General features: G+C 39.9%; 1 protein-coding gene across 3 annotated transcripts in view; it reads left to right on the top strand.

The window, feature by feature from the left end:
- The window catches only part of Blm (BLM RecQ like helicase), an 81088-nt gene that overhangs the window by 42540 nt on the left and 14343 nt on the right, over window positions 1-24205 (top strand). For all 3 annotated transcript variants that reach the window (XM_003475754.5, XM_063250067.1, XM_063250068.1), the window contains exons 9-16: window positions 234-352; window positions 1496-1609; window positions 3517-3615; window positions 3928-4076; window positions 14528-14634; window positions 15792-15952; window positions 18815-19010; window positions 22887-23077. In XM_003475754.5, the coding sequence (XP_003475802.1) occupies window positions 234-352; window positions 1496-1609; window positions 3517-3615; window positions 3928-4076; window positions 14528-14634; window positions 15792-15952; window positions 18815-19010; window positions 22887-23077 (1136 nt within the window). The remainder of the gene's footprint in view (window positions 1-233; window positions 353-1495; window positions 1610-3516; window positions 3616-3927; window positions 4077-14527; window positions 14635-15791; window positions 15953-18814; window positions 19011-22886; window positions 23078-24205) is intronic.

Here is a 24205-nt window from a genome sequence, read left to right as displayed (position 1 = left end):
GAATCTTGCTTCTGCTGTTGCATGTGCCTATAGTAAAATGTTCTAAAAGATCACTTTTACACATTGAAATTGCCTAGTTTGTGTCACTCAGTATAGCACATTGTCAACACTATGGACAACATACTTGGTAGCCTATGCATTTTTTGAATATTATATGTAATTTCTTTTGCATCTTTTACCTTTATATTCTCAAGCTAGAAGCCAACAGAGTTTTTCTATCTTTTGTCTTTCAGGAGGTGGCAAAAGTTTGTGTTATCAGCTTCCTGCTTGTGTTTTGCCTGGGGTCACTATTGTCATTTCTCCCTTGAGATCGCTAATAGTAGATCAGGTCCAAAAGTTGACTTCATTGGACGTAAGTTAGTTGTAAGACAAAAACACTAATAAAAGTGGGTGTTAGAAATAATTACATTTCAGTACTTCAGGTAACTTTTAAGTAAGTTCTTGAATTATAAGAGTAACAACAGTTGAGCCGGGCACGCCTGTAATCCCAGCACTCTGGAGGCTGAGGTGGGAGGATCATTGTGAGTTCGAGACCAGCCTGGGCTACAAAGTGAGCTCAAGGCCAGTCTGAACCGCGTAGTGAGACCCCGTCTCAAAAAAGACAAAAAAAAAAAAAAAAAAGAGAGAGAGAGAGTAACAACAGTTAAGTTGTACAGTTAAGCACAAGTGTTGGAAAATCCACATATATATAACCATCTAATTTGATCTCATTTTATGAGTATATTTTAGTAAGAACTTTTCATTCACATTTTCCTAATTAATTTTATATTACTACAAAGGAATTTTTTTGCTGCTACCAGATCAGCATAGTTCTCCTTCCCTTATGTCTTAAAATGCATACACATGTCTGTGACAACATGCAGGTCTTTTTTCCTCATGCCAGTTTAGGGAAGTACATGGCTGTGCTCTGCCAAATTCTTCACGTTGTCATCAACAGAATCGATTGCAGAGTTATCAGTCACCACACCTCAGCAAGACCCTGGTCTAATGTTTTCAAAGCACTTCCGCACAGCCACACACCACTGTTCTGGCCTCCTTGCTGTCACTGTGCCTTAAGACCTAGAAAACACACTAAACAAAAAAAAAAAAAAAAAAAAAAAAATGCAGCCAGAGTTAGTACTGGAATTTCTTGTCTGCTAAACTCATATTTATGTTATATACAAAAACAAAAAAATAAAGGCAGTAAATAATAGGAAGGATGTTTTTAGTTATGCCTGATTAAAGCTTTTTAGAAATATATGTATTAGGGACTGGGGATTTAGCCCAGCGGCATAAGCACCTGCCTTGCAAGCAGGCGGTTGTGAGTTCAATCCCCGGTACCGATAAAAAAGAAAAAGACAAAAAAAAAAAAAAGAAATATATGTATTGATTATGAGATGTATGTTTCCTTTGATAGGTTTGATATATGAGTTGTAAAGTATTTATAAAACCTAAAGAAAAAGGTAATTGTCTCAGATAAATGTATAAAATTTAAATGTGTTACTTTTACACTTAGATTCCAGCTACATATTTGACAGGTGATAAGACTGACTCTGAAGCTGCAAGTATTTACCTCCAGCTATCAAAAAAGGATCCAATTATAAAACTTCTGTATGTTACTCCAGAGAAGGTTTGTATTCTATGATTATTTTAAATATAATATTGAAGGCCCCTAGACTATGTATGCCTTTAAAACTTCAACAGAGTAGTTGAGTACAGCATATTAACTTTCACCCAGAAACACCCAAATGGTGACCTTTTATTATAATTATTTTGTTATTTCTTTCTATATTTTTCTCAAATATTTGATTGAAAGTTGTAGGCATGATTTTTTTTTTTTTTGTATCGGGAATCGCTTGTCCACTTGCCAGGCAGGGGCTTATGCCACTGAGCTAAATCCCTGGCTCCGTGATATCTTTTTAACCCTAAACATTTCACTATGCATTTATTTTCTTTTTCTTTCTTTCTTTCTTTCTTTCTTTCTTTCTTTGCTTGGCTTGGCTCGGCTCGGCTCGGCTCGGCTCGGCTCGGCTCCCCTCCCCTCCCCTCCCCTCCCCTCCCCTCCCCTCCCCTCCCCTCCCCTCCCCTCTCCTCTCCTCTCCTCTCCTCTCCTCTCCTCTCCTCTCCTCTCCTCTCCTCCCCTCCCCTCACCTCCCTCTCCTCTCCGAATCAAACTTAGAATCTTGCACTTGCCAGAGAGGCAGTGTGCTACTGAGCTATATCCCCTGCCCCTCACTGTACATTTTCTAAAAATATGGAACCCTCACACATAACACTAGTATAATTACCAAGGTCAGAAAATTACATTGGTAAGATAATGTTCCTTAATCTATAAGCCGTCTTCTAGTTTAACCAGTTGTCCAGTAATGCCCTTTATAAAAACCTAGATTAATCTCCTTTCAGGTAAACAGTTGCTCCCTTTTGTCTTTTGTGGTTTTGGCATTTTTGAAATGTGAAGGCCAGTTCTAAGAACTGTTCCTCAGTTTGAGTTTATCTCTTGTTTCCCCTGGTGGTGTCTGTTAACTGACCCCGTGTCTGTTAACTGACCAAGGCTTACCTTAGACTTGAAGATTTCCCCATCGTAGTGTCTGTTTCCCCACCCTGGCAAGTAGTAAATACTCAGTTTGGGAATACTTTGAGACTATGCAAATAGCCTGTTAGACATCAAAGTTTTACTCACAAATTTTAGCATCTGTTGATGATGCTTTCCCAAGTCAGTAATTACTGTAATGGATGCCAAATTACAATTTTTTTCCTCCTAATTTAGTTGCTATTCTTCCATAAGGAAAATCTTTCCATTTTATCCCTTATATTTGTTTATATCAGTGTAATGGTTGTCATATATAAATATTTTATTATGTAATAGATCTTATATATATTTATATAAATAAAAACAGTATATATATATAATTTGTTTTTCTCAGTGCTGGAAATTGAACCCAGGACCTCACACATGCTAGGCAAGTGCTCTCTCACTGAGCTACATCCTCCACCATCACTATGTATTTTGCTAACTTTCCTAGATTTGACCAGTCAGATAGGTTATCAAACTGATGTCTGTGCCCTTTCCCCATGTTCCTGTCAAGATGTGTGTGCCAGGTGTACTTGTTAGTATTTGGATGTGATTGGTTCTAGACTCTGTCATGGACAAATCTATAAAATACATTCTACTTAACTTTTATAGAATATATATATATATATATATATATATATATATAATTTATATATAATTTTCCCCCAGACATACATACACAATATATATGTTTAATCCTGTCACCAATATAAACATGTGATGTTCCTCAGATGTATCAAGGCAGAATAAAATTTTATAGCCACTGACCTAATCCATACCTGCTTACTGAATATGAATAGACATTCTAAAGTGTCAGGTTTGTTACTCTGCTTTCTTGCTGGTAGACTGTAAGAAGAAACAGTTTTATATAGATGTTTTTAACACAGCCTAATTGTAGTGGAACTTAAGAGACAACAAAATTACTAAGGTAATACATTTAGATATCACGGATGTTTCTGGTCTAGGTTTGTGCGAGTAACCGGCTAATTTCTATCCTGGAGAATCTGTATGAAAGGAAGCTTTTGGCACGTTTTGTTATTGATGAGGCACATTGTGTGAGCCAGGTAAATATTGCTTTTGCATCTTGATATATTGGGGTGTCTTTTTGGTTTGTTTGATGACTGGAGCCCAAACCAAGTGCCTTAAGCATAATAGGCAAGCACTTTACCACTGAGCTACAGCCCTGACCCTCTTGGGATAACAGTAAGTTTATACCTTCAGTAATGTGATCTTTTTGTAACTGAGGAAAATCCATATTGAGTGAACTGTTCTACTGTTTCACTGAAGAATAAAGTGGTTTTAATATATTGACCAGAGTTGATAATTTATATAAGGAAGATCCAAATAATCTGAAAAGAAATATTCTTTTGTAACAGTGGGGACATGATTTTCGTCCAGATTACAAAAGAATGAATATGCTCCGCCAGAAGTTCCCTTCTGTTCCAGTGATGGCTCTGACCGCCACTGCCAATTCCAGGGTACAGACGGACATCCTGACTCAGTTGAAGATCCTCAGGCCGCAGGTGTAAGTTGCTGGAAGTGAGGTATTTAAAAGGCCCCGAGGCAGTCAGAGTTGCTGTACATTGGAGTCACCTGAGAGGCTTTAAAACTCTCAATGTCCAGCTCATACCCAAGACGAGTTCCAAAAGAAAATATCTGGGGCTGAGAGCCAGGGTGTTTTTTGAAAATCCTGAAGTATTCCAGTGTGCAGCAAATTCCGAGAACCAGGACCCTAGGGCTTTTCTTCACTTACAAAATTTGAAACTCTATCCCAGAACCTACTTTGAAAATAAGAATAAATTGCATACACTACCTATTGACCCTGGTATAGTTCCAACAATAAATGAGCTTTTATCTTATTTTGGCTTCCCTGTAGCACAGAGTATACTTCACGACGTGATCAGATAACTCTGCTTTGTCATTCTCCTGAAGTCCTCATTATATCCAGAGTGCTGACAGCAGTCCAGAAACCATGTAGGACAGCTTTTCCCTCTGTCTTCGTTTCCATAATTACTCCAGAACAAAAACTACTGTAAAACAACATATTCCCATATATATCTAGGTTTTAGTTATCTTGTATCTACCTGTTTTTAGAGAGATGTAGTCTTTAGTAGGTGCATTGATCAGGTATTTATTTAACATCTGTTTGTGTACCAAAATTAAAATCTATTTTCCACCAGGCATGGTGGCAAATGCCACTCTCAGCTGCTTGAGAGACTGAGGCAAGAGGATAACAAGTTTGAGGCCAGTCTGCGAAACTTAGCAAGGCTGTCTCTCAAAATAAAAAGGACTGAGGATGAAGCTTATGATGGGTAGAGCATTTATCTGGCAAACATGAGGCCCTGGGTTCAGTTCCCAACACTGCACTGCAACGCATGCACATACACAGCACACAATTCCTTCTGATTCATCAGCATTGGTTTGAGTTTGAGATAAATACAGTACTAGAGTGACTGAACAAAGTATCTCCAGAATATTTGAAACCCAACTTTTGTTCATTTGAAAATAAAGACATAGTGGTACCTCCTATGATCTCAGCTGCTCGGGAGGCTGAGGTGGGATGATTGCATGAACTTAGGAGTTCCCCTGGCAACACAGCAAGACTCTATCTGAAGAAGGAAGGATGGAAAGGGGGAGGGAGAGAGGGAAACAGAAAGGAAAGAAGAAAGAAAGATAAGATATGCCTATAAATATTGTAAGAAATAAAAATAACAGCAGTATCTCTCTCAAAATCATGAGCAGAACTGAAAGTTCCATAAGAAAGCGGTCATGAAATTAAGATAACTGCAGATTAAATTGGCAGCTTCTGAATTATCTGATCTAAAGGAAGGAACTCAAGCATTCTTCCAGCCTCTAGGTTTTTTGGCTCCTACTAAAATATTTTGTTGCTAATAGCGCTTTTTTTTTTATAGAACTAATTATCGTACTCAAGTGCAAGAATTTTTGAGGATTTAGGATTTTGTTTGAGTAAACTGGGAGCATACTTATTTGGAGACAGACCCCATAAGGAGAAGATCTGCCTGGGAAAGCAGAATCGTACAGATCAGGGAGCTAGCACATAGTGCCTTGTATGTAACTGGTACTCAGTAAGAATGAATAAATGAAACATGGGGGGATTTTGGCAAATGTGGGTAAAATGTGTAAATTGGGGTATCTGTTGGCGCCTTACTGTATTTAATACTTCTACATTTGGGTGAGTATAAACCATACAGTGGAAGATTTTAAGGAGCACTTTCTGGTATACTGTTTCTTGATCTTTTTCTGACAGTAGACCTTGTATGGATTAAATTTGCCCAGCTGTTGCTGTGCATGGACCTGAAGTCAGGCATTCCTAGAATTGGAGCTGTGACCCTATGTTCCTCTCCCCTGCCTGTCTGTGATAGTATTTGTGAGATCCAAACAAGCCTCATAACACAGGCTTTGTGCCACTCCTTGAGGGCATTCAATGATGCTCTGGAAGAGACCAAAGAGACAAGCAGAGGGAGGTGGCTATGACCATGCACTAATAATAGGTAATGCTTCATATTGAGCCCAGGCACTGCTTTTGGCATTTTATACCTGTTATCCACACAAGTCTTGGGAGGTAGGTAAGCTTTTCTTTATACCATTCTACAGATAAAGAAACTGAGGCATAAACAAGCAGGTGTGGTAGTGTACATGTGTAACCCTGTCACTCTTGAAGACTGAGGTAGAATGAGCATAAATTCAAGCCCAGTCCAGGCAATTTAATGTTTTAATGAGACCCTGACTCTAAAAGGATAAGGAATGTGGCTCAGTGTGAAGGTTTTAGATTCAATCCTCAGTACAAGGTGGGCAAAAAAGAGGGAGGCAGAGGGGAAAATGGACAGATTTGTACCCTAACAAGTGTTGGTGAGGGCTTAAAACCCCAACACAATTTGGCTCCATAACTTTCTAAATACTAAAAAACAAACAAACAAACCAGAGAGAGAACTTTCTAAATACCATTCCAGATTGGAGAAAGAAGAAGTGATTAGAGGTATTGAGTCTGCCTGGAACAATAACTTTTGAGGAGGGGTCAGATAGCATTTATAAGGGAAGCGAGTATTGTAGGAGGTGTGGCTTTTTGAATAGTTCAAACAGCTGTGCTGAGGTAGAATTTGCATACCATAAAATTCGCCTATTTAAAATATGCAATTCACTGGGGTTTTTTAGTTTGTTCATAAGGTTGTATAACTATCACCACTATCTAATTTTAGAACATTTTTGTCTTCCTTAAGAGACTGCATCCCCATTAGCAGTGAATCCTTTCCCCCTCCACCCGGACAACCAACCAACCACTCGCTTTCTGCCTCCACAGACTTTTCCCTGTTCTGGACATTTCGTGTCCAGGCCAGACATATCAGCTTTTTAAATATTTGTAGATACATGATGAGATATCTTAGGGAAGGGTATCCAAGTCTAAATACCAAATTCATTTATGCCTCACATGCAAAAAGCCTGACAATAAATATGTGTAGGATGCCTGTATGTTCACTGCAGCTCATCACATGAGGGCATGTGGGAATTTTCCACTTTTGGTGTCATATTGAGACTCAAAGGTTTTGAATTTTGAAACAATTCAGATTTCCAGCCTAAGGATGCTCAGCCTTTAAATAGAATCATACAATCCTGTGGCCTTTTATGATTAACTTCTTTCAGTAAGCGTGTTTCAAGATTTATCCATATTATAATGTGTATCATTACTTCGTTCCCTTCCCTTCTCCTTCTCTTCTGTTTTGATTTGTTTTTTCTTTTTAGTAGTGGGCAGTGAACCCAGGCCTTGCTCATGATATGCAAGTGCTCTACTGCTGAACTATACCTGTAGCCCTTTGTATTTATTTTTTATTTTGAGGCAGAATCTCACAATAGAATATTCTAGGCTGGCCTTGAACTTATGATCCTCCTGCCTCAGCTTCTCAACATAATCGTTTTTAATTTCCAAGTAATACTCTATTTTTATGAATATTAGTTTACATTTTGTTCTTCCATGCATCACTGATGAATGTTTGAGTTATTTCCTTTGTTTTGGAAATGCAAATGGTACTGCTTACATATTTGTGTACACATTATATGCATATATATGTTTGGGTAGGACCGCTGGATGTAGTATTTATGTGATTAACCTTTTGAAAAACCACTAAACTAAGTTGAGCACAGTGTCATACCCTTTCTCAAAAAAAAGGCTGAGGGTATACCCAGTTCAATTCCCAATACTGAGAAAGAAAAAGAAAAACTGTCAAAATGTCCCCAAAGTGTCTGCATCATTTTCTAGGCCCTTCAGCAGCGTGCAGGTGCTGCAGTTTCCCCACATCCTCAGCACTTGTGAAAGTGCTAGGTGAATAGTGTGTAAGTAGGGAAGGAATAAAAATCCAGGACTGAAGGTGTTACAGGCGTGAACATCTAGGTCAAACCAAAGAATGGCCTTATCCAGTGGTAAGTGGAAGCGGAAGAGATGGGCAGCTCAGGGCAACCGCAGGGCCTTGCGTGTAATGGTTGTGGATGTCTGGACTCTTCCTTGCAAGCACTTTCAGCTGGGAGGTGGCTTGATCTGAGCTCAAGGGTCAGCTCAGGCTGTGAAAGAGTGACGGAGTAGGGAGGATGAGGTTGGAGGAGCGGAGTCCCTTGTACTCCCCTAGGAGAGGTGGTGGCAGTGGCATTGGTGGTGTCAGGAACTGAGGAAGAAAAGGTCAGGAGATGGGCAGAGCAGAATCTATGAGATTGGCGCAATTCAGACCAGGGAGATGGATCCAGTCAAAGTTTACTCAGTTTCTGGGCCAGGTGACTACTATATTCCCGGAGCGGAGGATGGACAAAGAATTGGATTTCAGATGTGTGGTGTTTGGGGTATCTGAGGAACAACTATTGGTCACTGAGGTAGCCACTGTCCCAAGTTCTTGCTACAGGTACCTCCTGAGAGTGTCAGGGAAACCTACTGCTTGCACATTTTTAACTTGGCACCTAAAGTTTTTCAACAAGAGTTTAAATAGAATGTTGTATGTGCTAAATGTCAACATTTGTAAACAAAATAGTTACCTAGCAGCCAGATGTGACTGTAGTCCCAGGATGCTGGAAGGCTGAAGAAGAAAGATCACACATTTGCATCTAGCCTAGACAACATAGTGACTTAGCAAGAGCCTATCTCAGAATTAAAAGGCGGAGAGTAAGGTGACCGGGGATGCAGCTTACCCTGGGTTCAGTCCCTACTGCTGCCAAAAAACGGCATGGGGATAACTCTTTAGTGGTCAGATATTTTACAGTATTCTTTTTCTCTTTGAACTTACATTTTTCTAGCATTTTTTCATAAAATTTTATCCTATGGATATGTAATTTTTTGTTTGTTTTGTTTTGTTTTTTGGATATTTGTGTGTCTTTCTCTGTGTAACTGGGAACTGAACCCAGGGCCTGTGCACCGAGTTATATTCTCAGTCCTTTCTTTGCATTTTATTTTGAGACAGTCTTGCTAAGTTACTCAGCTGCCCAGGCTGGGCACAAACTTTTGATCCTCCTGCCTCAGCTTCCCAGAGTATGCCTGAAGTGATTTTTTTTTTAACATGAATTCCTTTTGTTTATTCTGTAATACTTACCTATAAGAGAAAGTATATATTTTTAAATGTTTTTTAAGACAGGTGTGGTGATTGCACATGCCTGTAATCCCAGCACTAGAGAGGCTAAGGCTGGATGATTGCCATGAGTTCAAGGTCAGCCTAAATTGCAAAGTGAGGCCCTCTCTCAAAAAACTAAAAAAATTTTGGCTTTTAAATTTGAGTTATTAAAATAATTACACATAATTGATTGGAACAGCTTGAATATAAAAATACTTCTTAAGCAAAAATTTCAAATGAGAATGTTGCTCTACCAATTACTTGAGAGGCTGAGGCAGGCAGATCACACAAGTTCAAAGCCAGCCTGAGCAATGGAGAGAACCATTGTCTTAAAATACAGTTTAAAAAGGACTGGGGTGATAGCTCATTGGTAGAGCATTTCTCGAGCATGAGTGAGCCTTGCATTCAGTCCCCATGACCAAAAAAAAAAAAAGCCTCAATTAAATATAACGTTTCGTTTTGTAGTTCTCATATCTACAGATTAATTAAAACAGTTCGGGGCTGGGGATTTAGCTCAGCGGCATAAGTGCTGGCCGTGCAAGCAGGCGGTCGTGAGTTCGATCCCTGGTACCGATAAAAAGGAAAAAGACAAAAAAAAAAAAAAATTTAAAACAGTTCATATTGCTTTTTTTAAAAAAAGATGTAAGTACTGAGAAATGTTGCTTGCTTACATAAACGTGCAAATGAAGAGGGAGTGCGGGAATGCATTTTATTGTAGTAGTAACACTCAGTTATTTGAGTTCTTTCTGAAGTATATGCCAAAACTACATTGTAATGTCATCAAAAATCATTAATGATCTGTCAGCTGACATCTCAGTTAGGTCCTCCAAACTTTATGGAAGGCAAAGAATTAGAAACTATTTAACTGGAAAAGTAAACAAGATCATTAGTTACTTACTTTACTTTTTCTAGAAAATACATTCTTAAAAAACAGCATTATAAGGACTGGGGATATAACCCATGGCATAAGCACCTGCCTGATAAATGCAAGGTTCTGAGGTTGATTCCCCCCTGCAAAAAAAAAAAGCGTTATTAGGACTTATTCTCCCCCCCCACCACCACCTTTTTCTTAAATCGGTACCGGAGATTGAACTCACGACCACGTGCTTGCAAGGCAGGCGCTTATGCCACCAAGCTAAATTCCCTGTCATAGGACTTACCTAACAGGGAATTATTTTGCTACTCTTTCAATATAAGTTTGTACAACAGTGTATTTGAAAGAATTGAGGAAATCAAAATCCTATTAGTGCCAATGTACTTTCCCGAATGATTGCGTTGGATAAATGCTTTTATTGTGTGATATGCCTTTCTTTCTTTTTTTTTTTTTTTTTTTGTCTTTTTCCTTTTTATCGGTACCAGGGATCGAACTCATGACCTTGTGCTTGGCAGGCAAGCACTTGTGCTGCTGAGCTAAATCCATGGGCCTTTTTTTTTTCTTTTTATAAGCTTTTAAATACAGTTTTGTCAAAACTTTGTGCCTGTAGATTTGCTCTTTCAAATAATGGAAGCTGACTGTAGTGGTGCACACCTATAATCCCAGCACTCGGGAGGCTGAGGCAGGAGGCTAGCCATCAGTTTGAGGCCAGTTTGGGTTACATAGCAAGACCCTGTCTCAAAGAAAAGAGCGGGGGAATGGCTGATAGAATTAACAAAGCCAGTTTTTATTGCCAAACCAATCAGCCAGTTAGATTTACTTCCCTACATAAAATATTCTGCCTTCATTTTTCAGTTCACATAAATTATATAGCAAAACATGCCTATGACAACTTTCTCAGTTCTCAAAGCACAAGTTGACTCCATTTTCTGTTTCTAAAACTGAGCACAAGTTGACTCCATTTTTCTGTTTTTGTTTTGGTTGGTTGGTTTTTTTCTTTTTGTTTTGTTTTGGAGTTTGTTTGTTTGTTTGTTTGTTTGTTTGTTTGAGACAGGCTCTCACTATGTAGTCCAGACTGACCTTGAGCTCACAGTGTACCCGAGGCTGACCTTGAACTTGTGACTTTTGCCTCAGCCTCATGACTGCTAGGATTACAGGTGTGCACCACCACACCTAGCTGTTGACCCCAATTTTCTTGCTTCATTTTCACATGGCCCAAATGTGACACCCTAGACCTGTGACACATCTACGTAGTACAACCTTAGTCAAGGGAGTGTAGAATTGAGTTGGTTTTTTAAAAATCTTTATCCATATACAGTTCACCCATTTATAGGGTACAGTTTAGCAAAACTTTTAAAAATACTTTTATAGAGCTGTGCCCCTACTACCACTAAGTTCAGACCACTTTTCTCACCCCAGGAGGAGATCTCATTCTCATTAGTAGCAGCTGCTCTCCAGGCCCTCACCTACACCTGACTCCTCCAACCAAGGACATCTGCAAGCATCGCCTGTGCTGTGCACCTGTCTGGCTGTGGCTCTGGAGTGCTGGGCCTGTGCTCTGCTTATTTTTATGATTCAACAATATTTCTTTGTATAGATGCTCCACATTTTATTTACCCAGTCACCACTGGTAGCAACTGTATAATTTGATATTTGATAATTCCCAACACCTTATTTTCCAACAAGTAAAGATTTGTTTTGTATAATAAACTCTTAAGGGTCTATTTATTTTTCCATTATAGCAAAGCATGTGAATATTGCTCTTAATTAGTGACCCACATTCTTTTGTGGTAGAGATATTTGTTGTCTTTGATTGCATTTGTAACCTATGACTTTTTGTTCTAATCTATCATTATTTTTAGTAAAAGTAATTTGATTAATTAGTAAGCAGTTGTAAATTTTTTCAATTGTCACAAATCAGAAATCTAATTACAGCTTTATTTTGATATAATGCACATACCATACAATTCACATACTTAGAAGTATGCAGTCCAGTGGCTTGGTATAGTTAGAGTTGTGTACCATCACCACAGTGTTAGCATATTTTATCATCTCCAAAACACCCTGACACTTTAGCGGGCCAACCTCCTTTGCCTTATGTCCTGCTACCAGCCCTAGGCAAACATGAATCTGCTTTCTGTGTATAGACTCACCTGTTCTTGTTATCTTATGTAAATAGAATCAGAGGATGTGTTTTGCAACTATACTTAGTATAATGTCTTGAATGTTTGTTGCTGAATAATACTCCATTGTATAGGCATGCCACCTTCTCTAGTTTTCTTTTCTTTTTTGCTGGAAGCTGAATCCAGGGCCTCCTGCTAGCGAGGCAGGTAGTCTACTGCTGAACTCCATCCTCAGCCCATTTTTCCTTTAAAAAATTGCTGTACCATGCAGCTGTATCACTTACATTATTCCCACAGCAGTGTGTGAGGTTCTGAGTCCTCTGTGGCCTTCTCAATACTTGTTTTGGTCTTTCCTTCCAACCCAAAGCTTTTAAAAATACATATACAAAAAAAAAAAAAAAAAAAAAAAAGTAGATCATCTTTCTGGTTTGTTTGGGGTTTTTTTGGTTTTTTTTCACACTGGGGAGCAAACTTATGACCTCGTGTTTGCCAGGCAGGCCCTTGTGCTGCTGAGCTAAATCCCCAGCCCCCATTTTTATGAAATTAAAAGTGGCTTAAAGTAGAAGGAGGGCAAGACTATTCTGGTGCATAGCCATTGTAGCATTCCCACATTCAGCATTGCCAAGCTGCTCAAATAAATGCCAAGGTTTTCTCCATCATTTCTATCCTGTGCAGTTGTTTTTATCAGGTTGCAGTTCCCTTTGCCGTAGCAGTGGTTGTAATTAATTCCTTAACTTAGCAGAGTCATCCTTGGAGGGACTTGGGCAGGGTTAGAGCATGTGCTTAGCATGGTGAGGTACCAGGCCTGGTGCCATCCCCAGCACCAGAAGAAAAGGCCATGCCTGTATCAGGCTTTTGTCTACCACCTTTTGTAAAAATCTTTATCCAGATAAAATCCATCCATTTATAGGGTGGTGGACAAACTGCTACACATTCCTCTACCATCTGAAACTGTGTGGTGTAGTCCCACAAGTCTCAGCGTAAAGCATTCTGTGATCATAGTCAAGGGTGAAACAGCATTCTAAGTGGGAAATCATCTTAATTTCCTTTGTGTTAGTTTCAATATATCTGGAATCAGAATTCCCAGTAAAGGCCCGCGTACCTCCTTCCCAGTGTTACTCTTCAGCCTTGACCAAAATAGGTAAAACTTACATGAAACCCTACGTGGGCTTTCTGGTGCTTTGAATAAAGAAAGTTTTACCTCTCCTATTCAAACCATAGTGCAGTTTGTTTTGTTAGATGTTCTGGAGGTTTTTATATTTAGAACAAGGCATAATGGTGAGATTTAGAATGAATGAAAACGGGTTTATTTGACTGCATTTTGAACACGGGAAGACAATTGTAAAAGGGGAAGATGGGAAAAGAGCAACCAGCAGGGAGTCTAAGTTGTAAAAGCATCTTTGCATCAGCTCTTGGGAAAAGTACATGAGAAAACTGAGACTGGATTCATGAAAATCACCTGTACACATACCTTGAGAAAGTCTTTGTGAACTCCTTGAGCAGTGGTGGCAAACGTATGGTATGCATGCCACAGGTTGTTTGTGTCGCTGAAAGGTCTAACAGGTTTGCCATCACTGCCTTAGAGGAATGCAGACCCCAGTTTTAGAACACTGGCCTACATAGATGTTGGAATGTGGTCCAGAGCCCTGAGAAGATGTCTAAGCTGAGGATTACAACTGGGTTCATGGCCATGTTATGTGGGTACAGTTTAAATGAGTGAGTGTGCTGTCAAGCAGTCAGTGGAGGAGAAGAGGGAAAAGCCAGGCATTTGGGTGTGATTCACACTTTTTTTTTTTTTTTTTTGTACTGGGAATTAAACTCAGGACCTCACACTTGCCAGACAGGTGCTTATGCCACTAAGCTAAATCCCCAGCCCGTGTGATTCACACTTAAGGAGTAAATTCTGGAACAGGAGCTGGAGAGAGGTGAAGGAAAACCCCACGACAGTGTCAAGAATGAGAGCCAATAGATCTTCAGTCAGGCTGGCCAGCAGTGAGCTGGGACAGAAAGACCTGAAAGACAACCGCTGCCCCACGGTGGGGAGATTCCTCCTGCCAGTTGCACAGCCCACCCTAGCCTGAGATGAGATAACAGGTCCCCACTCTGTTTAGCTCCCTCTTGCTGGTTTTTAGGTGTAGTCTTCCTCTGTAGCCACATACGTGGGTGGGGGAAGGCTTGCCAGCAAGATCCCTGCCTTTATGAAGACACTAGTCTCACAACTCCAAGAGCTTCAGGACCCGATCACCTCCCAGCGTCCCCCACCTCCTAGTGCCAAAGCCCTGACGGTTAGGACATAGAAGACACATTTGGTCTGTGACAGCGGCTACAGCTGTACATTCTCATAATAATTGCATCTTATGTTTGGGACTTCTTCTAGGTTTAGCATGAGCTTTAACAGACATAATCTGAAATACTATGTATTACCAAAAAAGCCTAAAAAGGTGGCATTTGATTGCTTAGAATGGATCAGAAAGCATCACCCATGTGAGTATAACCATGTGATGAATTATGTCTAAAAGTAATGGATAAAATGTCTTTTTTGCACCACAATAGAATTTATACAATTGCATATTAACAATTCCTTTTTGTATTATGATTGTACCAAACTGCTATTTATAGAGTAGAATATTGTAACTCAACTCTAGAAATTATAAAACCTCATTTGGTTAGATAACAATAAGCTCTAACAAAAATATATTAAATACGCCCTCCTACACATCCAACTTATAATTCCTGGTTTCAGTGTCTTTCCTCTGGTTTTTATCAGTGCATGAATAAGTCAGCCCTTTGTTTTAGTAGCTTCTCCCAAGTGTGTTTGCCTTTGAGTTATATTAACTAAAGTGAGATTTGAAGTCATAGCAGTTTTCCATTTAACTTCTTTTCCACATCTTGAGCATTTCCCCATGTCTTTTGTAAACTTAGAAAGCACTTTCAACAGTTATAGTATATTTTATTCCATAATTTTCTATCTTGACTGTTCCCATAAAATCTTCACTATTGCCCATTAAAATCTTTCTAATTTTTAAAATTAAAAGAAAACTTTGAGCAAAAGTCGTTATATCACTTTATTTCCTGTTAGTTTCCTAGGAGGAAGCTTAGAAATATCTATGTGGCAATACTTACCAAGAAGCTTAGAAATATCAAAAGATATTTCTAAGCTTCTTGGTAAGTATTGCCACATGATCTCTACAGAGTTTAAATAAGAATGACTTCCCATTTTGGAGCTGATGTGGAATAGGCCTAGGATCTAATATATTAAATAATATATCTAATATATCCAGGTTTATGTCACAAATCATTCACAGAGACATGATTAAAAGTCAGATCTCATTTCCAGTGCATGAATGGCTTGCTAGAATTATTCTTTGTGATCATCTTGTTAAAAGTAGTATAGGTATCTATTTATGGTTCAAGTATTTTTAAGAGTGTTACATATTCCTGGGCATTGTGGATTACACCTGTAATCCCAGCACACTGGAGGCTGAGGCGGGAGGATGGCCATGAGTTCCACCCCAGCCTGAACTACTTAATGAGATCCCGTGCTCAAATCCCTCAACCCAAAAAAACGCAATATAAACCGTATTGTTTTTGTGGAAAGTCCTTGTTTCTTGGCAGTTTGGTCAGTTTTGGTCTCTTGGCAGATGACTCCGGAATCATTTACTGCCTCTCCAGGTGGGAGTGTGACACGATGGCAGATACACTGCAGAAGGATGGGCTTGCTGCTCTGGCTTATCATGCTGGCCTCAGTGATGCTGCCAGAGATGAAGTACAGCACAAGTGGATCAACCAGGATGGCTGCCAGGTACCACATTTTACCTTAAATGCAGCAGACATCAAAATAAGTCTGAAATTGTTTCCATGGCATAGTAAATAACCTGGAAATGTTATGAGAGGCCATGGAAGGGGGTTGAAATGTTGCTTACTGGTAACAGGAAGCTGGGGTTAAGACTAAGAGTTGTAGGTATTGGGGCTGGGGATTTAGCTCAGCGGCATAAGAACCTGCCTTGCAAGTAGGTGGTTGTGAGTTCGATCCCCGGTACCGATTTAAAAAAAGAAAAAGAGTTGTAGATGTCCCCAAGGCAGACAGCAGGATAGTGAAAATCATCGGGGTAGTCACATAGTGCTCTGGAGAGATCCATGCATGCATTGGGTGGGCATGGGAGGCCGTGCGCAGAGGCCGGGGCAGACCAACAGGGCTGGAGAGCCTCACGCTCGCTCACTGCTGCTTGCAGTGAAGTCAACAACAGCCTTTTCAGACACGATCTGTATGCACTGAAGTAACAGGCTCCCATCTTCCTGAACAAGTTAATATATTTAATAATATATTTAGTCAAAATGACAGTGGGCTTTCCTTTGATGAAATTTTTCAAAAGTTTGCCTGGAAGAATGTCCGAGTGAAAAATCACCAAGAATCTGGCAAAAATAATCATGTAATTAAGGATAACATTTTTCAAGTTCTTTAAATCTTTATGTTAGTATAAGTATTCTATAATTAAGATACATATTATTTAAGAAAAACATATTTTTATAATGAAAATATATATCTGGCCAGGTCCAATGGTGCATACCTGTAACCATAGCACTCTGGGAGGCTGAGGCAGAAAGATCACAAGTTCAGGTCCAGCCTGGGCAATTTAATGACCTGTCAGTACTGTCTCAGAATCTTAAAAAGGTCTGGAGATGTAGCTCAGTGCAAAGGTCCTGGGTATAAGTGTCAGTACTGGGATGAGAGTGGGGTTTAAAACATTAGTAAAGGGATGGGGATTTAGCTCAGTGCCATAAGCCCGTGCCTGGCAAGCATAAGGTGTGAGTTTGATGCCCAGTACCAAAAAAAAAAAAGCATTAGTAAGGTCCAAATTTGTTTGCCATCAGACTAGCTAATTCTTATATCACAGTGTAATGTAAGCTTATACTACCTGGACGGCTTTGATCTTGTTAGATTCACAAAATAGATTAAAACTTCATTGTCTTTCTTCATAAAAAAATGATGCCACCCTAAAGTTTTCTTAAAAAGCACAGAAATAAGGGAACTTACAGTTCACCAAAGCCAATTTTCCCAATTAAAGAAGTCAGAGCTTTTAGAAAGGGCTGGCATCAGGGCTGGGAATTTAGCTCAGCGGCATAAGCGCCTCCCTTGCAGGCAGGCAGTTGTGAGTTCGATCCCCGTCACCGATAAAAAGAAAAAAGACAAAAAAAAAAGAAAGGGCTGGCATCATCGTGTCCTTGTGCCACCCGCAGACTCTGCCCTGCCGCACGGCTGCGGGCCACACATGCCGTGCAGCCTCCCACTGCCGGAAGCGGTAGTAGGCTCCTTCCTAGGAGCTATGCTTTGATCACAGTGCCATCAGCCTCCGTGGATGACTCATCAAGAGCACAGGCCGACGCCTTCCCGGTGTTGCTATCCCGGGCCCTGTGCTTGCAGATCCTCTACTGAACTCATGAACACTGCTGAAATCATGTCCTTTAGCTTCAGTCTGGCTGAACAATGTTCCTGTTGTTTTTGAAATACTTTTCTTGCAGCAACAATTCATTTTTTTAAACCGTAATGAAGGACTTGCAGCTTTATTTGTATAATGTAATTTTGCCTGTAGATAACAGCATTTTGGTTTTTTTTGTTTTTGTTTTTGTTTTTTTTTTTTTGCCAAGACCTTTAGATCCAAGATAACAGCATTTTGTTCTGGGTTAAGTAGGTCCTCAACTGGCAACCCAAATGGATATTCTTTTTTTTCTTTTCCCAAAGCCATTTTATTTCAAGGATTAAAAAGAAGAAAAGAAAAAAACTACAACAAAATTTCAAAACACGTCAGTCAGGGGGCAATAGTACATTGCTCATTGTCATCCCCAGTCATTCACCCAGAGACATCTCATTCAATTGTTGCAATGGGTATTTTAATTTTTGGAGCCCCTGAAATGTGACTGTCACCTTGCTTCACTAACTAACTTGCTTAGGCCAAGATCCACAGTCCCTGGCCTTGTTTTTGTTGTTCTTTTTTAGTATAAGCTGCTCTCAGACTTTCACCCATATGTGTTTCAAATGAAATTTCTCAAGCTTGACTTGGAAATCAGCTACCAGATAAAGGAGGTGGGGGATGATGAGGTGGTGGTCAGCGCTGGAGCAGGGAGGACGCTGCTGTTGCCTTCTGCTGTCCTGAGCCCTCAGAGGAGTGAGCAGCAGTAGACTCCCCACAGCTCCTGAGCAGTACATTGCTTATGGACAGCCACTGGGATGGTATCAGGGCCACATGAGCAGCCCCATAACACCCCAGTATCAGATGCAGAGGACAGACACCGGTGGCACATAACGGGCCAGCTGCAGTGGCTTCCCATTCCTGCCCTCATGAGCACTGAGCCTGCCACACTGGGCTGCTCTCTACCTTCTGGGGCACGTTAGAGTTTTGAGGCATCAATATGAAAATCTCATCTGAGGGCCAGAGATACAGCTCAGTGGCATGACGCCTACGTGGCAAAGCGTGAGGTCCTGACTTCGATTTCCAGTTCCCAAAAAGAAAAATTCATCTTAGTTGTGCTAAATAGTGGGAACAAGTCTAACTAGATGTTCAAGTACATTTTAAAAAGCAATAAAGGACACGGTTGCTAGAAACATCAGTTATTAAAATGTTCCTTTAAATGCAATGAGTCTAATAAGCTTTTGCTTTTATATCAGGTTATCTGTGCGACAATTGCATTTGGAATGGGGATTGACAAACCTGATGTGCGATTTGTGATTCACGCCTCTCTCCCTAAGTCCGTGGAGGGTTACTACCAAGAGTCCGGCAGAGCTGGGAGAGATGGGGAAATCTCTCACTGTCTGCTTTTCTACACTTACCATGATGTGACCAGACTGAAGAGACTGATAATGAGTAAGCTGAGCTCTCAGGGATGTGCTGTCATGTTTAGTCCCAAGAGATTAATGTACTCTTGCTGTTGTGGTTCTTGAGTCCAGTTTTCCTTAAATAGCAATACAAAGTAAATGTTTAAACTGGTCGTGGTGCACACTGTAGTCCCAACTACCCAGTGTCACAAGTTCAGGGCCAACCTGAGCAATTTAGCAAAAACTCTATCTCAAAAATTTTAAAGGGCTAGGGATGTAGCCCAGTGCTAAACCACTTGCCTCAATGGGGGAGGGGGAATATAAATTGGAATTCTATTTTAGTTCATTTTTATTATAAAAGCAAGTACATGCATATATATAAACTCAAATGATGCAGATATATACAAGGCAAAAAATTTCCAAATAATGCCATAGAGTTTTGCCCCAAGAAATAACTTCAATAATTGGATTCCTTTGTATCTTTCAGACTCAATTTTCTCAAGCATCCTTGCATGCAACACATATTCCAAAGAAAGATTAAAAGGGAGAAAAATAATGAACTCTTATGTACCACCATGAAGAAATAAAGCCGAATTGGGTGCAGTGGTGTATGCTTGCAGTCATCACTGCCAACAAGGCTGAATTAGGAAGAATGAGGCCAAGAGTTGACGAGTGAAGTCTGTGGCACCCCGGGCAGCATAGTGAGACTCTTTCTTGAGGAAAGAAAAGACACAGCAATAGAGCTGGAGCCCCTGTACACCCCAGTTCTGTCTCATCCCTCTTCTCCCTCATTAGAGGCAGACAACATCTTGTATTTGGGGTTTACCTTTCCCAGATACACGTATTTTAAAACGTAAATGGAGGGCAGGGACATAGCTCAGCAGCACACCTGCCTGGAAAGTGCAGGTCCTGAGTCCAGTTCCCCATACCAAAAAAAAAGTAAATGAGAAAACAGGACTATGTTTTTGGAATTGGAATTACTGTTTACTAGCCCATTTATGTCAAAAGTTGTAAAAATTTTTGAATTTTTACATGCAGTTCATATGTTTTACCTAGAAAAATTCAAGGAGCAAGAATTTGAAGAGAAAAAAAATTACGTGCCATTCCAAAGGCACATTAAATTAGTCCAAATTCCAAAGGATTAAATCCCTTCTTGGTAGATATTTAGATTATTTATTATTTTTCATTTGTCAGAAATATCGTAGTAAACATCCTTGTTCAATGGTTTTTGAATATTTGTGCAATTTTGTTGTTGTTACTGTCAGCAGAACTGAGGATTAAACCCCAGGGGCTTTGCTCTGGACTACATTTCCAGCTCTTTATCTTTTATTTTGAGACAGGGTTTTGCAAAGTCACTGTTGGCCATGCTGAGGGCTTCAATTGCAGCCCTCTTGCCTTAGACATTTAGAGAGCTGGAATTACAGGCGTGTGCCACCATGCCCAGCTAGTGCTTATTATGTATATAGGATAAGTTTCTAGACTTAGATTTACTGGGTCAGAGTGAATCACATTTTAGGATTTCCTGTGCCCATTTTCCTACTCTGTGGTGATAGTTAAATATATTTCCTAAACACATTTCTCTATATGGAAGACCACTTTCTCGTTAACTCTGGCAGAGATGTTGAGCACGGCAAGTGGCACTTACCAAGCACAATGCCAGACTCTGAATGTATCATCTTATTGCCCTATTTATTCATAACAACCAGCTTTTGAAATAGAAGTACTCTTGTGAGAAAAGCAAGCTTCAGACTGATTTTGTAACTAACTTACCCCCAAATGCTTACGGGAGTAGCAACAGGAGCGGTGGGAGTAGTGGCCCTGGTGTTTTGGTAATTACAATAGGTAGTGTTTCATTAGCATTTGAGCATATGCTGTTTTAAATACTTTATATATGTCAACTCATGTTATCTTCACAATCCTAAAAGGTAAAACTATTACAATGCTGGGGGTGGTGGCATCTGCCTATAACCCCAGCTGACTGGGAGATTGATGCAGGAAGATCTTAGCCCAGGCACTTAGCAAGACGCCATCTCAAAATTTTAACAAGGCCTGCAGATGTAGCTTTGATCCCCACTACTGGAGAGGAGGGGAAAAAAAAAAAAATGAAAAGACTGTTACTTTCTTTGTTTACAGAGAAGGGAAATGGGATCAGGAGCTAGTACGTGGCAGAGCCAAATGGCACCCAGGTTAATTTTGACGCTGTGGAATCCATGATTTTTGTACTACATAGGAATGATTCTCAGCAAAATGTTTTTTAAAAAGTGTTTACATGTGCTTTCCCATTTGTATTTTTAACAAATCCTATGCAGTTCCCCATTTGTGGTGATTTTTCAATAATGATTTTGGGACTTTACAACAATGTGAAAGCTGTCTACAGTTAGTGGGAACTGCAGCAGGAATTTTTAATTCTGATGTCCTCCTGGGCGAGTGGTGTGTGGTCCAGTCCTCTCCCAGTGCCGGGCAGCAGCCACAGTCACAGGGTACACCGTTGACGTTCCATACTGTGCTGCGTTGCTAAGCTAGCATGTATAGCAGGTTGGTTAGGCATATTAAATGTGTTTTTCAACAAGTGATATTTTCAACTTATAGTACATTTATCAAGATATGGCTCTATCATAAGTCAAGGGGCATCTGTGTAAGTCCAAACAATCTAACAAGTGTTTAACACCTCATAACCTAGCAACCATTTAAAAAAATATTACTCGTGAACTGGAAAAAAAAATTTTTTTTTGAGACAAAGTGTTGAAAGGTTGGTCTTAACTTCACTCTACAGCCCAAATTGGCCTTGAAATCACAGTGACCTTCTTGCCTCAGCCTCCTGAGTGTTGAGATTACAGGTATGAGCCACCATGCCCAGCTACTTTATTCTGAAATAGCCAAGATAGCTTACTGACAGAAAATGTGCACCTGTGGTTTTTAAACCTTGGAATCAAATCAGACATGGCCATTTTCATTTTGTTTCACATTCTTTTTTTTTTGGTTTCACATTCATTTTATTGAGGTACTTGTTTTTAACCATAGCAACTCCCAAAATTCTAGTTTTACAAAGATGGGATATTAGAAAACCATGAACTACCTCAGACCGCTAGTGTGTGTGGTATTCAACAATGTCAGGTAATGCAGTTTCCTGAATTTAAAATGTCTCTGTGAGCTCACTGCAGCAACCCAGGCTTCTGGCGTGCAGGTTGGTTGGTCGGTCGGTTTGTTCATTTGTTCATTTTCTGTGAGTGCTGGGGCTTACACAGGGGCTTAGCACAGGCTCCACAAGTGCTCGGCCATGATTGTACTCCCAGCTGCTGGCACACAGTTTGACAGCACTGGCTAAGCTGTCTTGGCCTTAGATAGGAGTGTGCACAGGTACTGTCGTAGTGCCAGGCCCTGTCCATTGACTTTCCAGTTCAGTATGTGTTTGTCTGATAAATACATGAAAGACCACTGGGGCTAATGAAGATCTGGGGAAAACTTTAAAGTAGGGGCTAGGATGTAGCAGAACGGTAGGAGCTCATGCTTAGTTTACCGCAGGCCCTGGATTCCTCAATATCCCAGACAAGCAAAAAAAATTTCCAATTTACAAAATTAACATTCATTCCTATAAGACAAAAATCTTGAGGAGTGAATGTTCTAAGTTTGATTCTCACCCCACCCTCCCACCCCCCAAAAAAAAGCTCTCTGCAAGCTGTACATGGTGGCGCCTGTCAGACTGGAGCATTGACAGTCCAAGGACAGTCTGGACGACTGAGCCCCATTGTGTCTTCAGATAAAAAAGACTGGGCATATGGCTTTGAGATAGAACATGCCTTGGGTTCACGCTCCAGTGCAATAAAAAATAATAATTATAATAATGTTCTATGAATCTATTCCAAATATCTGTGATATTCTCTAGTTTTCTACTGTAATATTTTACTACACTGTTCATCTCTTGCAGTGGAAAAAGATGGGAACCGTCATACAAAAGAGACTCACTTCAATAATTTGTATAGTATGGTACATTACTGTGAAAACATAACAGAATGCAGAAGAATACAGCTTTTGGCGTACTTTGGTGAAAATGGATTTAACCCTGAGTTTTGTAGGAAGCACCCTGATGTTTCTTGTGATAATTGCTGTAAAACAAAGGTAAAACAAGAAATTTTTAGAATCCTTTTATAATTAAGGAAATGGCCAACCTATTTCTTTCTTCTTTTGATTTAAAAAAGTAGATACAAGAGAGATTCCACTGTGTGGGTCCCAAGAGACAAAGCAAATACAAACATTCAAATACAAATATTTATAAAGTGTTATATGGAATATCTTTTCTTTTTCTAGCCCTAACCCTAACACTTTTCTTTAGCATTAGAAGGCTATAAAAAATATATTGAGTGCTGGGCGTGTAATCACACCTGTAATCCCAGCACTTGGGAGATTGAAGCAAGAGGATCACCTTGAGTTTGAGGTCAGCCTGGGCTGCATAGTTCAAGGCCAGTCTGAACTACACAGCACAACTGTCAGGAGCACATGTCCAAAATACTGAGATTACATATGTGCATGTCTAGTTGAAGGTTATTTTAGAAATATCACTAATGTATAAACATCCAAAAAGATCTAACATAGACAAGTAGAATATTTTAAATTCAACAGTAACCTGTTTATTCTCTCAACAGGAGAATAATAATATGTACTTTTTGAATTCAAAACATTTAAACTCCTTTAAAAAAAACTATAAATAATCATGCTAATAGCTTCTGGGTGACTTTACCATTGGAAGACAGATCCACACGGGAACACGGTGCAGCTTTTCAGAATCACGAGCACTTTTCACTATTGCCAGGATAAAGAAATGGGGTAAATGAAGGCACAGAAATTATCTAGCAAGGGCAACTTTTAAAAGTGAGCAAAGTTTGGGGACAACTGAGGAATATGAGAGGAAACTATTGACAATAGCACCGCTCAGAAGAGGTTAGAACTTGCACATTTGCATAGGTGTTTTTTTTTTTTTTTTTTTTTTTTTTTTTTTTTTTTTTGGTGTTTTTCATTTTTATCGGTACCAGGGATCGAACTCACGACTGCCTGCTTGCAAGGCAGGCACTTATGCCGCTGAGCTAAATCCCCAGCCCCTGGGATTTTTTTGATCCCGACGATCATCATGCTGTTGGAGACAGGATACAGGACAGAGGGGATGTGTGGGTGAGTGTGTGTGTGTTTCCTACCCACGGAGTGCTGTCGGGTGCTTGAAAGACAAGGATACCTGTCTGTGAAACAGCAATA

The sequence above is a fragment of the Cavia porcellus genome, unplaced genomic scaffold, assembly GCF_034190915.1.
Source record: "Cavia porcellus strain 051 isolate PalLab524CR breed Dunkin Hartley unplaced genomic scaffold, mCavPor4.1 scaffold_6, whole genome shotgun sequence".
NCBI lineage: Eukaryota > Metazoa > Chordata > Mammalia > Rodentia > Caviidae > Cavia > Cavia porcellus.
The sequence above is the reverse complement of the archived record's forward strand: the minus strand, read 5'-3'. Positions and strand labels throughout refer to the sequence as shown.